Source organism: Vulpes vulpes, chromosome 2 (genome assembly GCF_048418805.1).
Source record: "Vulpes vulpes isolate BD-2025 chromosome 2, VulVul3, whole genome shotgun sequence".
NCBI lineage: Eukaryota > Metazoa > Chordata > Mammalia > Carnivora > Canidae > Vulpes > Vulpes vulpes.
The window spans coordinates 66,271,481-66,284,304 of NC_132781.1; the positions used below are offsets into that span (position 1 = coordinate 66,271,481).

At 36.8% G+C, this 12,824-nt stretch overlaps 1 protein-coding gene across 2 annotated transcripts in view; it reads right to left on the reverse strand.

Moving 5' to 3' along the window:
- The window catches only part of STAP1 (signal transducing adaptor family member 1), a 33,292-nt gene that overhangs the window by 9,570 nt on the left and 10,898 nt on the right, over nucleotides 1–12,824 (reverse strand). The window contains exons 2-6 of one of the 2 annotated variants that reach the window (XM_072748858.1): nucleotides 12,695–12,766; nucleotides 7,901–8,014; nucleotides 4,987–5,043; nucleotides 2,436–2,608; nucleotides 503–631 (exon numbers count right to left, since the gene is read on the reverse strand). In XM_072748858.1, coding sequence (XP_072604959.1) covers nucleotides 503–631; nucleotides 2,436–2,608; nucleotides 4,987–5,043; nucleotides 7,901–8,014; nucleotides 12,695–12,766 — 545 coding nt within the window. The remainder of the gene's footprint in view (nucleotides 1–502; nucleotides 632–2,435; nucleotides 2,609–4,986; nucleotides 5,044–7,900; nucleotides 8,015–12,694; nucleotides 12,767–12,824) is intronic. The other variant, XM_072748859.1, reaches the window with a different exon arrangement.

Below are 12,824 nucleotides of genomic sequence, written 5' to 3' on the forward strand. Positions count from 1 at the left end.
ACCAAAACAAAACAATAGTAATCAGAAAATGTTTATACATCATCGCTGAGTGTTCCCGTATCTGTCCTATTTTTTCCATAGATCTTATTACTATATATATGATTTTTCATAGCTATGTATTTATTTATCATCCATCTTCCCTTACAAGAATGTAAACTCCTTAAACCAGGGATGTTGTTGTGTTCACTACTCCATTCTCAGTACCTAGAATATTACTTGGCCCCCATAGTAGATGCTCAATAATATTTGTGAAACGAATGAATTAATGAATGAACAACAGAACTATACCCAGGATCGAAGTAATTCACCTGTTTTTCTTTTTCCCTACTGCAAATATTACCCTTGGCTCAATCTTTAGGATTGTTTCCATAACATTCTTTGCCTATTCTTATGTTTATCTAGTCCCAACAAAAACACGTAGCAGATGCTGATCTTGTGTGACTTTGCTTTTTAAAGTGATACCATGCTTTTAACACTTCCATGCTTTTTAAATTAAACATACTCTATCTCCTGCCGGATGGTGATGGAGTAGCTTTTACTGTCACTACCAGGTCTCAGGATCATATTTCCCAAAGAAGGGTTCTTCTCAAGCATCTCAGTTGCTTCTTTCCGGGACACTGAATAAAAACATCTACAGAGGTGAGACAAAAAACGGGATTTTTTTTTTTAACTGATGAAGATCATTACTTGAAAAAATGCTACCAAAGTAACTCTAAGAGCTGCAGTTATTAAGTTTTCTTAATTCCCAGCTTTATTATTCCTATTACAATGATATAATTACTGTTTTTATAATCCTATGCCATTATTAAATATACCTTATGCTTAAGACCTTCCTTCCCTCATCCCTCCAAACCTCTTTCTTTAACCAAAAAAGGCCTGAAAAATTTTTTGTTGGTCAGTATGTAATCATCATTATCACTTGAACAGCTAAGCTAGGAATTAATAGTGTATCCCCAGCTCATAATCTCAGTTTATATAAGCTCTTGGATAAATATCTGTTGACGGTTTCCCTTCAGAGATGCAAAGCATTTTTTTTATATGCTTCTCTTGTATGGTCTCAGTTTTAAATAACTGATTTTTTAATTTAAATTCAATCAGCCAACATATAGTACATCATTAGTTTCAGATGCAATGTTCAATAATTTGTGTTTAATACTCAGCACTCATAATATCACATGCCCTCCTTAATGCCCATTACCCAATTATAAATAGCATATTTGGGATCCCTGGGTGGCGCAGCGGTTTGGCGCCTGCCTTTGGCCCAGGGCGCGATCCTGGAGACCCGGGATCGAATCCCACGTCGGGCTCCCGGTGCATGGAGCCCGCTTCTCCCTCTGCTTGTGTCTCTGCCTCTCTCTCTCTCTCTGTGACTATCATAAAAAAAAAAAAATAAATTAAAAAAAAATAGCATATTTAAAGGTATGTCTGCATTCACTCCTTTTAGTATAATATGGCTTTATAATGGCATTGGTGCTATTTTTATGTGTCACATTTTTAAGAGAGCACTTCTCATTTTTATAGTAAATATCATAGCCAATGAAAAGTCTGTTTTATCAACAGAGAAAAATCTGGCAGGATTTGCAATACCCCAAAATGTTAACAGTGAATAATCTCTGATTGGTACGACACAGAATGATTTAAATATTCTTTTTATCTATATAATAAAAATATTTTACTTGTTTTACTGAGGAAAAAAGGAAAAGAAGCACTCTTTGTGACTTTTAATCTGTCAGGCTATCAGATGTCACTGATTTCAGCTAAGAGTGATGGTAGGCGGGTTTCAGCCATTACAGTCCAGCAAGACTATGCCTAAGAACCTGATGTTGTGATGGAACCAGGACAAGTTTCACCAACAAGAAGACCACAATTCCAGGAGGAAATGGCTCACAATCTTCATCACCCTTTCCAGCAAAGTAGGAGTAAAAAATAAAGGTGTTGCTGAATTCAGCCTCTTCCTTTTCCCAATAATACCTTATACACTTTACACAGGGTCTTCCTCAAGTTCAAGCTCAATGACCACTCACTGATTGGACAATTGAATAGAACATTCAGATACTTAAAATTCTTTGGTATAGTTTTCCGACAGAAAATCAGTCATTCATAGAGTTGCATGATGGAAAAAAAAAAAAACATCTTTTCCTTCTTTCTACATAGCAGAAAGGTTTAGGTTTGAGCTTTGGAAAGAATATCTATTTGGTCTACAAATGTGGGTGGAAGGGGATTTCCTGTGTGGTAAGAGGGTTGGCTCAAACCTGCATTTTGCATTTTGTCGATCATGACAGAAGAGGAAATACGGCATTGACTCAGAGATCTGTTTATCCACATGACACCTTACTGCCCATGCTTTATGAAGCTCAATGGTTTACTCTCTCTGGTAATTAGAAATTAATATTAACAATCTGATAACAAACCCCATAGTTAAGTGGTCCACTTACACTGGCATAGGGCTCAGTACATCCACATAATCTTCAACTGGTTCCTTCTCCTTTCCCATAGCTGAGCTTGGCATCTGCTCTGTCTCAATCCTCCTTTTTTTCTCTCTCTCTAGGACTTCATGCAGTCGAATTACTTGCCCAGGGAGGAGTGACACGTGTAGGGGGACGGACAGCTGAACCCAGTGAAAATAGTAGGCAAACAAGAAAGACAGCAGAAGAACGAACTGGTATTAGCAAAAGGAGAGTCCTGTGGTCCCCAGGGCCTTCAGTTATCTGACACAGATGGGTGGATAGGATGGTGAATGGAGGGTCCTGGTGTCTTAAAACTGCCTCCAAACCAGCCAAACAGCTTTGACCTGCACACAGTGCCCAATCTTCTTCCTAGAAGTGTTCCGTTTAGCCTGGCACACAGCAGAGTACACCCACCTTGCACCACAGCTAATTCAAGTAATGACAAACCTCTCATTTATCCTTCTGTGCTCACTAGTTCTTGGTGCCAGGGAAGTCCCAGAGCACCTGCAAGGTGCCTTGCTTTCACACGGCCAGTCTGGAATTAGCTCCACCAGCCATATCATAATGTGGAATTGAGCTAGAACTCTTCATTAGATAACTGAGAATTGGTAGTAAGAGGTCTATATTTTGGTAAATTTGTACATATATTTTAAACTTTCATTCCCACATTAGGATGATGATACTGCTCTACTTAGTTTTTTTCCCCACCTTTTCTAGATATGTATTTTGGATTGAGCAACCTATGCCCTCCTGATATTCATACCCCTGATTTACCTTACCGCATGACCCACTTACATGTTCTTATTAAATCTTATTGTTTCTATCATATATATATATATATATATATACACACACACACACACATATATGTGAAATTTGAAATAAAAACATAATAAGGGTATATAACACAAAGTTTTAAAGACTATTCTTCTGTATAATTAAGCTAACTAATAATCACTATAGTTATTTCTTTATATATCAATCCAGAAAAAAATAATAGAATGAGGAGAAACTAATGAAAAAGCTACTGCTTAATAATTGTCTATTATGTCCCAAGCATTGTACCATTCCAAATCCTCATAGCAATACTATAAGATCGGTATTGTTATCCCTACTATACAAATAGAATTTTAAAAAAGGTTAAGAATAACTAGTCCAGGGTCACATTACTAGAAAGTTGTGGACTTAACCTCCAGTTTATTTAACTCAAAAGCAAAGTCTCTGCTCTTTTGACTACAGTCTGTGTTTCTCAAACTTCTGGTAAAGTTCTAATAATAGCATGGTGTGAATATACACAGAGTGTTCAGGGAACATAGTAAAAAACATGTATAGGGCAGCCCGGGTGGCTCAGCGGTTTAGCGCCGCCTTCGGCCCAGGGCGTGATACTGGAGACCCGGGATCGAGTCCCACATCGGGCTCCCTGCATAGAGCCTGCTTCTCCCTCTGCCTGTGTCTCTGCCTCTCTCTCTCCCTGTCTCTCTCTCTTTCTGTGCGTGTTTCATGAATAAGTAAATAAAATCTTAAAAAAAAAAAAAACGTGTAGAGCACAAAATTTAAGACAACTTTTCTTCTCTTGGAAATTCGTGTGAATTTATTTTGTATTCTGAACATACCTATGTACATTTTAATATGAAAATAATGCTTTTTATCCTTACCTCAAAGAAAAAAACTAAAAGCAAATTTTTTTTTGCCAAAACATCAAGTATAATTAGTGTACCAGGAAGATGCACCCCAAGGTTTTCCAGTAGTTTTAGTGTTCTCCTTGGTACCTATTTACATACCTTTGGGGTACTTGAATCCCAATGTAAGAAGAGACACAATGACACTTTTCCATAATACTGATGCAGGTTCCCAAAAAGTTTCTTCCTTTTCACAAGTCAACATAACTCGCATTTATGAAAACGACAGTTGCTACAATAGCTTCATTTAAAATAATGATAGATATCCTGCTGCAACACTTACCTGTAAACAGTAGGTCTCCCTATTTATCTCTGATAAGGTGCCACAGAGTTGAACATGTAAGCATCCCTTTGTCCCAAGACTCACCAAACAAACATTTAAAGGTGAGTTTTCATTTTGATGGGCTTTTCTGTTAAATTGTTTATGTTATTCATAAAATTCATCTCTTAGCATTTTATAAATATGTATTAAATGAATAAGAAAGTAATTGAAAAGTGTTTTAGAAGATGTAAGCTATAGATATCAGCATATACAAAGGACCATTGTGTCAAAGGACAAGACCAAAAAATAGATCTCCCTGATGACCTGTTATTCTCTAGCTAGCAAATGGCCCTGTTTATTTTCTATTTATGATTATCACAATTTCAAATCATCTTTCTCATTTTCTTTCTTCCTTTCCAGTCACCTGATAAAAATATAAATTTCATGAGTAAGTATAAGGTATACTTATAAGGTATAAACCTCTCCTTTTCAATTCTTGTATCTCTGACTCCTTTCACTCTATATGATTCATAGCCAATGTCCAGTAAATATTTGTTGAATTAATGAATCAATCACAGGTAATGTCCTTCCTACCTACCTCTGTTACTGTAAGAATGAAGCCTCTCCATTCTTCCCCACTTTCTGTGTTCTCTGTCTAAATAGGAAGACAAAAATATAAAGAAGAAAAGACATGAATGATTGTTAACACTAATACTTTTATTAACTTCAAAAACTTTAGAATTTCATATGATTGTTTTATAAGACTCAAAATGTATAAGCCATCAAAACCCAAGACAACTGACACAATGCATATTTTTCTATTGAAGCACATTGTTTTAAAAAGTCAGTTGTAATTTTCAAAAGCAGTTTAAATTAGTTGAAAGGAAGAAACAAGTCATTTTCCTTTTTGTTTAAAACTGTTAATGTGTATTGGTAATGAAATTTCAGTATTATTTTCTTTTGTCAAAAGAATATAGCTTTATTCTCTTTGCTTAATAAACAAGTAAAGTTATATAAATTTACTTAACTCAAAAAAAATGTAAATGTTAGGACACTTATTTCCAAATATGTCAGTTAATGGTTGATTCCCCCTGTTGGTATTTAACACTGACTGGCTTTAAGTTTGGGACAACAAGGTAAGTTCAGGACCAATTGTAGTTAATCCTTAAAAATTTGCAATTCTTAGCTCTAAATCCTACTAATATAGACATTTGTTAAGTATTTATAAGAGGCATATACTGTTCTAAACATTCACATATGTTAACTAATTTAATCTTCATGGCAACTCTGCAAAAGTTTTAAAATTTTTATTTCATAGATTTGCTCATTTAACATATTTATTGAGTGCGTTTAAGCGCTGGACACTCTTCTAGGTACTGGTTTATGTCAGAGAACAAACCAAAAATCTTTGTTCTGATGAAATTTGGGGCCTAGCAAGGAATAGTGAATCATAAATACAATAGTGAGCAAGTGTTATAGCATCAGAAGGAAATAAAATGTATGGCAGGCAATGTAAAAGACACTGGGAATGGCATGAGAGGTTAGGGGAGGGGCAAAGGGTTGCAATTTTAACAAAGTGGTCGAGGTAGGTCTCAGCAAGGAGGTTACACCTGGGTAAAGACTGATTTCTGGATGAAGAAACCAAGGCACAAAGAGGTTAAGTGACTTGTCTATGATTACACAGCTAATGAATAAAACAGCCAGAATTCAACTCTAGGTGTCTGATTCCAATCCTGCTTCAGAATCATCTGGGAAGCTTGCTTAAAACAAAGATTCTAGGGCCCCGGGCTAGGGGTAGGGCCTAGATTTCCTAAGTACAAGTGATTCCTATATATAGTCGTCCCCCTTATCTGTTAGGATACATTCCAAGACCCCCAGTGGAGGTCTGACATCACAGTAGTGAACTCTATATATACTATGTTTTTTCTTATACGTAATGCCTATGATAAAGTCTAATTTATAAATTAGGTACAGTAAGAGATTAACAATAATGGAATAAGACAATTATAACAATATTCTGTAATAAAAGTTATGTGAATGTGGTCTTTCTCTCAAAATACCTTATTGTACTAGGGCACCTGGGTGGCTCAGTCTTTTAAGTGTCCAGCTTTTGACTTCGGCTCAGGTCATGATCTCAGGGTCATGGGACTGAGCCCTGCATTGGACTCTGTGCTCAGCATGGAATCTGCTTAAGATTCTCTTTCCCTCTCTCTCTGCCCCTCCCCCTACTTGTGCTTTCTTTCTCTGTCTCTCTAAATAAAATTTAAAAAAAGATTTTATTATCTTATACTGTACTCACCCTTCTTCTTGTGATGATGTGAGATGATCAAATGCCTATGTGATGAAATGAAGTGATATGAATGACATAGGCCTTATGACGGAGTGGTAGGCTATTACTGACCTTCTGACAATGGGTCAGAAAGAGGACCATCTGCCTCCAGACCACAGCTGACTGTCAGTAACTGCAACCACTTTGTGCAGAGACAATGGTACAGTACAGCTCATGACCAGTGCTTGCAAGAACAACTCCAACATCTTATTCAATTACAAGGTGTGCTCCCTATGTTATTACTACAGTTGGTTGATTTTACTTGGCCCACTTTGAATGTCAGTTCAAGAAAAACATTTTTTCTATGTAAGTACTGGGTGTACAGTGATGAATTTAACAGATCTCTGCTTGTGTGGAGTTTAGAGTTTTGTGGGATTAATACCATATTTCACAAACTGTGTATATCTAACACAGTTCTTTTTGAAGTTTTTCTGTCACAATAATGTTCTTTATAATTTTTTTTCCTTTTCTAATACAGAATCCAATCCAGGATCACACACTGTATTTAGTTGTCATACTCCAGTTTCCATAATTGGGAACAGGTGTCTGGTGTTCCTTTGACTTTTTTTCCAGTGGTATTTTTGCAGACTATAGGCCAACTTGCCTTGAAAACATGTCTCGGTTTGTGAAATACAGGTTTGTCTAACTCAAACTCACCATGTGCCGTGTTGGACGTGACTCAGATTCACCTGGAACTCAGTGAATGTCAATTCAAGAACAACTTTTTAAAAACACCAGATGGGATCTCTGACTTTGTTGGAGGACAGAAGGATATGGTTTCAATGTGCTTGTATACTAAACAAGTTAATATACCCTTTCAAATCTCTATTTAGAAAACTGCAGTTTTTGGCAAAAGGCAAGAAATACATTTTTTAAAAGATTTTATTTATTTATTCATGAAAGACACAGAGAGAGAGAGAGAGAGAGAGACAGACAGAGGGAGAAGCAGGCTCCATGCAGGGAGCCCAACATGAGACTGGATTCTGGGTCTCCAGAATCACGCCCTGGGCCAAAGGCAGGAGCCAAACTGCTGAACCACCCAGGGATCCCCCAAGGCAAGAAATATTAACAAAGTATAAGACTTGGCAGCTCTCCTTATAATTCCTCTTTGTCTCAGCCACTGGGTTGTGAAGGGCCAATGCTATTTATAACCACAGTTTGTTTCCAACTAATTTCTACTCACCTTCAGTTGCACTTCCTCTTTTGGCAAAACAAGGGTGAATTTTGCACAATTCTTTTCAGTTGAATTCTGGTCAGTAAGGCACGTGAGGTCTATTATGTCTAACTTGTCAACATACTACAAAGGTAAAGGAAATCTCATTAAATTATTTCAGGGGTAACATACATTAGGTAGCAGGCGGGAATATAAGTAATCTCTTCCTCTCAACTGATTTATACCTTGCATGATATCCTGGTTTTCAACTGGGCATTGTAACCCTTTGAAGCCAGAGGACATTTGGAAAATGTATTATGCGGTGGTCCACTGGACCTGACTCTTACAGGTTTGCAAAAGCTGATTTTTTTAATGTTTAGGAATTTTGCAAGCCAGCGACTACACACAGCCAGTATTAAAAATTAAATTATATAAACATATAATTATTTTTAAAATAAAGATACTTAAAATTCAAAACTCAGTATTTTCTAATTATATTACTAAAGTGTATTCACTATGCTCTCGAGGTAATTTACATCTTCATTTCTGTTTGTACTGTACCTTCCCAATTCGGCAAGGTCACATTGATAGGTTGAAATCAGCTATGGTGGGAGTATTTACATCATGGAAATTGGCAAACCTCACAAATTAGGGCTTGATTTACTTTAAAATTGTTAATAATTTTTAACAATTGTTAAAACTTGTTACAATTACTTTACAATTGTCAGTTGTCCTAGAGGCCAGCAATTTATTTTTTTCTGCAAAGGCTAGATAGTAAATGCTTCTGGCTTTGTGGACCACACAGGGTCTCTGTTGCAAATTCTTGTTGTTGTTGTTGTTATTTTAATACACACTTTAAAAATGTAAAAAAATATTTTTAGCTGATAGACTGTACAAAATCAGGTCACAGGCTAGATTTGGCTCAAGGGCCACAGTTTGCTGGACTCTGATTGAGACATAAGAAAGTAAAGGAGAAAATGTTAATAATACAGATGAAACTTTAAAGTTTGTTTTGTCTGAAACTTTTTCATTGTTAACAGAAAAAAAGATTGACAAAACATTCTTCAATAATTCAAAAACTCTTGTTACTCCACAAAGATCTTGCCCCATCATTGAAAAATAGGTGAAGTTCTGATATGCATAAGTATTGCTTTGCTTTCCTCTTATTCATTAATGTAAACAAAAATATCAGCCAATATTTGTGTGAAATGTCATATTTAATGACAATACATTTATTAGGGAAATGGCAAATTGGACAACTCCATTTATCAAATCATGATTGAACTGCAAACATAGTTGCCTGTGGATCCGAGTTCAGAAAAATCAGTGAAAATAGTCTGTGAGAATCAATTGCTTATATGGAAATTACAATAAAGAATATTGTGTATTTTATTTTTTTAACTGTGTGCTACACATTCCTTATATCAGTCAAGTTTATAATAAACTTATGTACATATATTCATACATATAATTCTTTCCAGAATGCCGTTGTTCGATGCTTATTACATGCCACTGGTTATGAGGATCCTATTAAGAAATTCCTATCTTATCCCAGTACAATAAAAATATTTCTTCTGAACGATTGTTATATATGGACTGGTCTGTACTCAACTGGCCAGACTTGCTTTTTAGTATTAGATCAGAACCACCTCAAGTAACTGTAGTAGAGTTTTCATCATAATTTTTTTTTCCTGAATTAGCCTCATTCTTGACTTCTTTTTATTTTCCTCTGTTTTGCCCAATATAACTTATTTTTGTCATGTTATTTTATGTCTCCTTATTTTATTTTTCTGAATAAAGTAAGGCATAAAAATAAGTAAATTTTTTTCCAGACTGATTCCTATATTGATGAAGTTGAGGGCAATTTGGGTTGACCTATTTATTTTCAATGAACAAAGAGCAGTTAAAAATGGAAGGAAAAGTATAAGAGAAGCAGGACAGAATTTCAAATTACACAGAATCTTTTTCTGATAGATTGTCTAGATCAAGCTAAGTGAATTTTGCTGAGACAAAGAAGGAAGCAACAGAGGAAGAGGTGGCCAAATTAGATAGAGTGCCGTAAACTGATCTATTGATTAGAAGAAAGGAAGTTATATCTTTTTTTTTTTTAATTTTAGCGTTGAAAAGAGCCTTAAAGGTCATCTGTTTAATCTACTGCCATCTGATGTTTGAATCTCCTTCAGGGTATTCCCCCATATAGCCATCCTGTCTGTACTGGAGTATCTCAAACAACATGAAACTCATGCCTCCTATGCCACGCTGCCTGCTAGTAAGCATTTCCTTGTATTAAGCCATGGTTTTTCCTCCAGAGAATTTCCAACCATTAGTCCAGTCCCCTTTCTCTGCAGTAACATGAAACAAATTCATGGACTCTTTCACATGACTCCTGATGGCCTTTCAAATGTTTAAAAGCAGCTTAAAATTCTTTCCTCCTATCAGCTGAGTATCACCAGTTCTCACCTATCCTATCTCTGTGCTACCTCCTGACATTTTCACCCAAAACATTTCCTAAAGCTTGCACTCTCTTAACAAAATTGGTAGATGGACAATTCTGCAGTATTTCGTTGTAATGGTCTTCTTGGCACAATGGTTAAGAATGCTAGCTCAGGATCAAGATCTGGATGATACCCCTTTAATTAACTGCTTAATCTTGTACAATTTCTGCATCCTGAAACTTGACTACAGTGATGACTAAAATAGTACCCACTCCGTGGAGTTGTTATGAGAACTGGATGACATATTACATATAAAATACTGGAATCCTTACTCAGTGCCAGCTGCTCTCTTCAGTCCTCGCATTCACTATCTCATTTAATCCTTTTGCTGACCTCATGACCTGGGCTACTCTTTTCATCCTAATTTTAGAGATGTGAAAATAAGCATGTTGGGCAAGATCCTTCATGTGGTATTCTAGGTTTATTTCTATCCCTTCACCACACAGTGCTCTGTACCAGAAGACAGACCGAGGCGGACAACATCAAGAACCCTCTTACCCTCTGACTTCCCATTGGGTTGGACTCTGGTCAGAAGACCGAGGAGGGTGAGCTATTTATCATCCTATGCGATTGTTTCCTCAGTCAGAGATCATACCCTCTCAACACACTCATCTTCGTACACCTCCCTTCACGGTTCTCCCACTTTTTCTTCCTCTCCTGGGCTTTATAGTGTGGGCATCGTGACTAGCCTCCGAGTTCCGTTCTCCCCCTTGTGGTTTTCCTACATCCTGCCCACCACTTTGAATATAGCATCTTCATGAAACTTTCTTCAAAAATGCCCATTTTGAGGGGTGCCTGGCTGACCTCAGAGTTGGTAGAGCGTGAGCTCTTCACCTTGGGGGTTCGAGCCCCACATTGGGTGTAGAGATTATTTAAAAATAAAATCTTTAAAAAAAATGCCCAACTGGAGACGTCATCTGTTTCCTGCCGGTTCCTTGTCTGATAGACTGAGACACAGAGAGCTTAGGTGACTAGCCCCAGAGGCCACAGTTAACAGGGGCAGGACCAGCATAAGCCCCCTGGAGAGCTGGCTGCAGGCACTAAGCTGGGCTGCCTCCCGCCAGGTGGTAAGACAGCAATAACTGCACTCTCCCCCTACGTGACTGTACAAGGTACAAGCTGGGGCTTCAACAGCTTTGCTCACATCAGTAGGAAGTTGGAAGGCACAACAGAGGAATTAGTTCTGTTAAAATTATTATGGTATTTGGGAACATCTTTATACAAATCTTGTCTATCCAGAACTCTGGATCATTTTAAGTTTGTGGTTTTCTCTTTTCTTTTTTTTTTTTTTTAATGACTTCTGGTTAGTTTACCACTAATGGTACCAAAGTGCCTGCAGATAGAATACATCACAAAGGCTCTTTTTTCCATTTCTTTCATTAGGTCTGGACATGTAATAATGATGTGCTAAGAACTGTGGGCTACTACATTCATGGGCCAAAATGTTTATATTTAAACAAGTGACTAGATCATAATATCCCCTATGGGCATAGCAAGGTAGGCAAGCATTTGGCATGAAAGTACATTTTATTTGTGGAAAAAACTGAAATACACAGTTGTCAATGTTTGTGGGGAAGTTGAAATAGAAGTCAATTATTTGAAATGAATACTAATAAATAAATTTCAGAATCTATTGTTATTCTCATGCTTAAGCTCTTAGAAGTCCTTTTTACTTATGTTTTTGTCTCCCTATAGGAAAATTAAATTGTGACATATTTTATATTACAAGGCCTTGGGGGTCATCTATTTCCTTTCAGATCATAACTGCATGCTACAACAAGATAAAAAGATGGGGGGAAATTAAGGCTATTTCATGGCTTTAAACAAGTTGTATCCAGGTATCTGGCTAAAATTTTCAGATTTTGGGGTGCCTCGGTGGCTCAGTTGGCTAAGCTTCTGCCTTCAGCTCAGGTCATGATCTCAGAGCCCAGGGCTCCCTACTCAGCGAGAGGTCTGCTTCTCCCTCTCACTCTGCCCCTCCCCCTGCTTGTGCCCTCTCTCTTTCTCTCTCCCTCCTTCTCAAATAAATGAATAAATAAAATCTTTAAAGAAATAAAATTTTCACGTTTCAGCTAAGCTTCTATTATTGGGATCAGAAAGAAAAAACACAAAGACATGAGTTTATGCCTTCTCTTAGGTGCCATGGAAATTTTACTGTGGATCTTACAGGTCTTATAGCTGATAGCCCCCATAGACATAATGTTCTTATTTGAATTACTTTTACTAGAATATCTTTACTCTCAGAAGACAGAAAACCCCAAATGAATAAAACTATTGACAAGTCTATATTAGGAAAAAATGAATCAGCTGAATATGTTTAACTACTTACTTTTGGGCTTTTTTTGTCAGAATAAAAGAAAAGCGTAGTTCCTCTCAACTCTGTCCAATAATGTTTATACTCCTGTGGGAAAGAAATTATAAGCATTATTTCATTGGTCTAAATTCAACTAGTTTCCTAT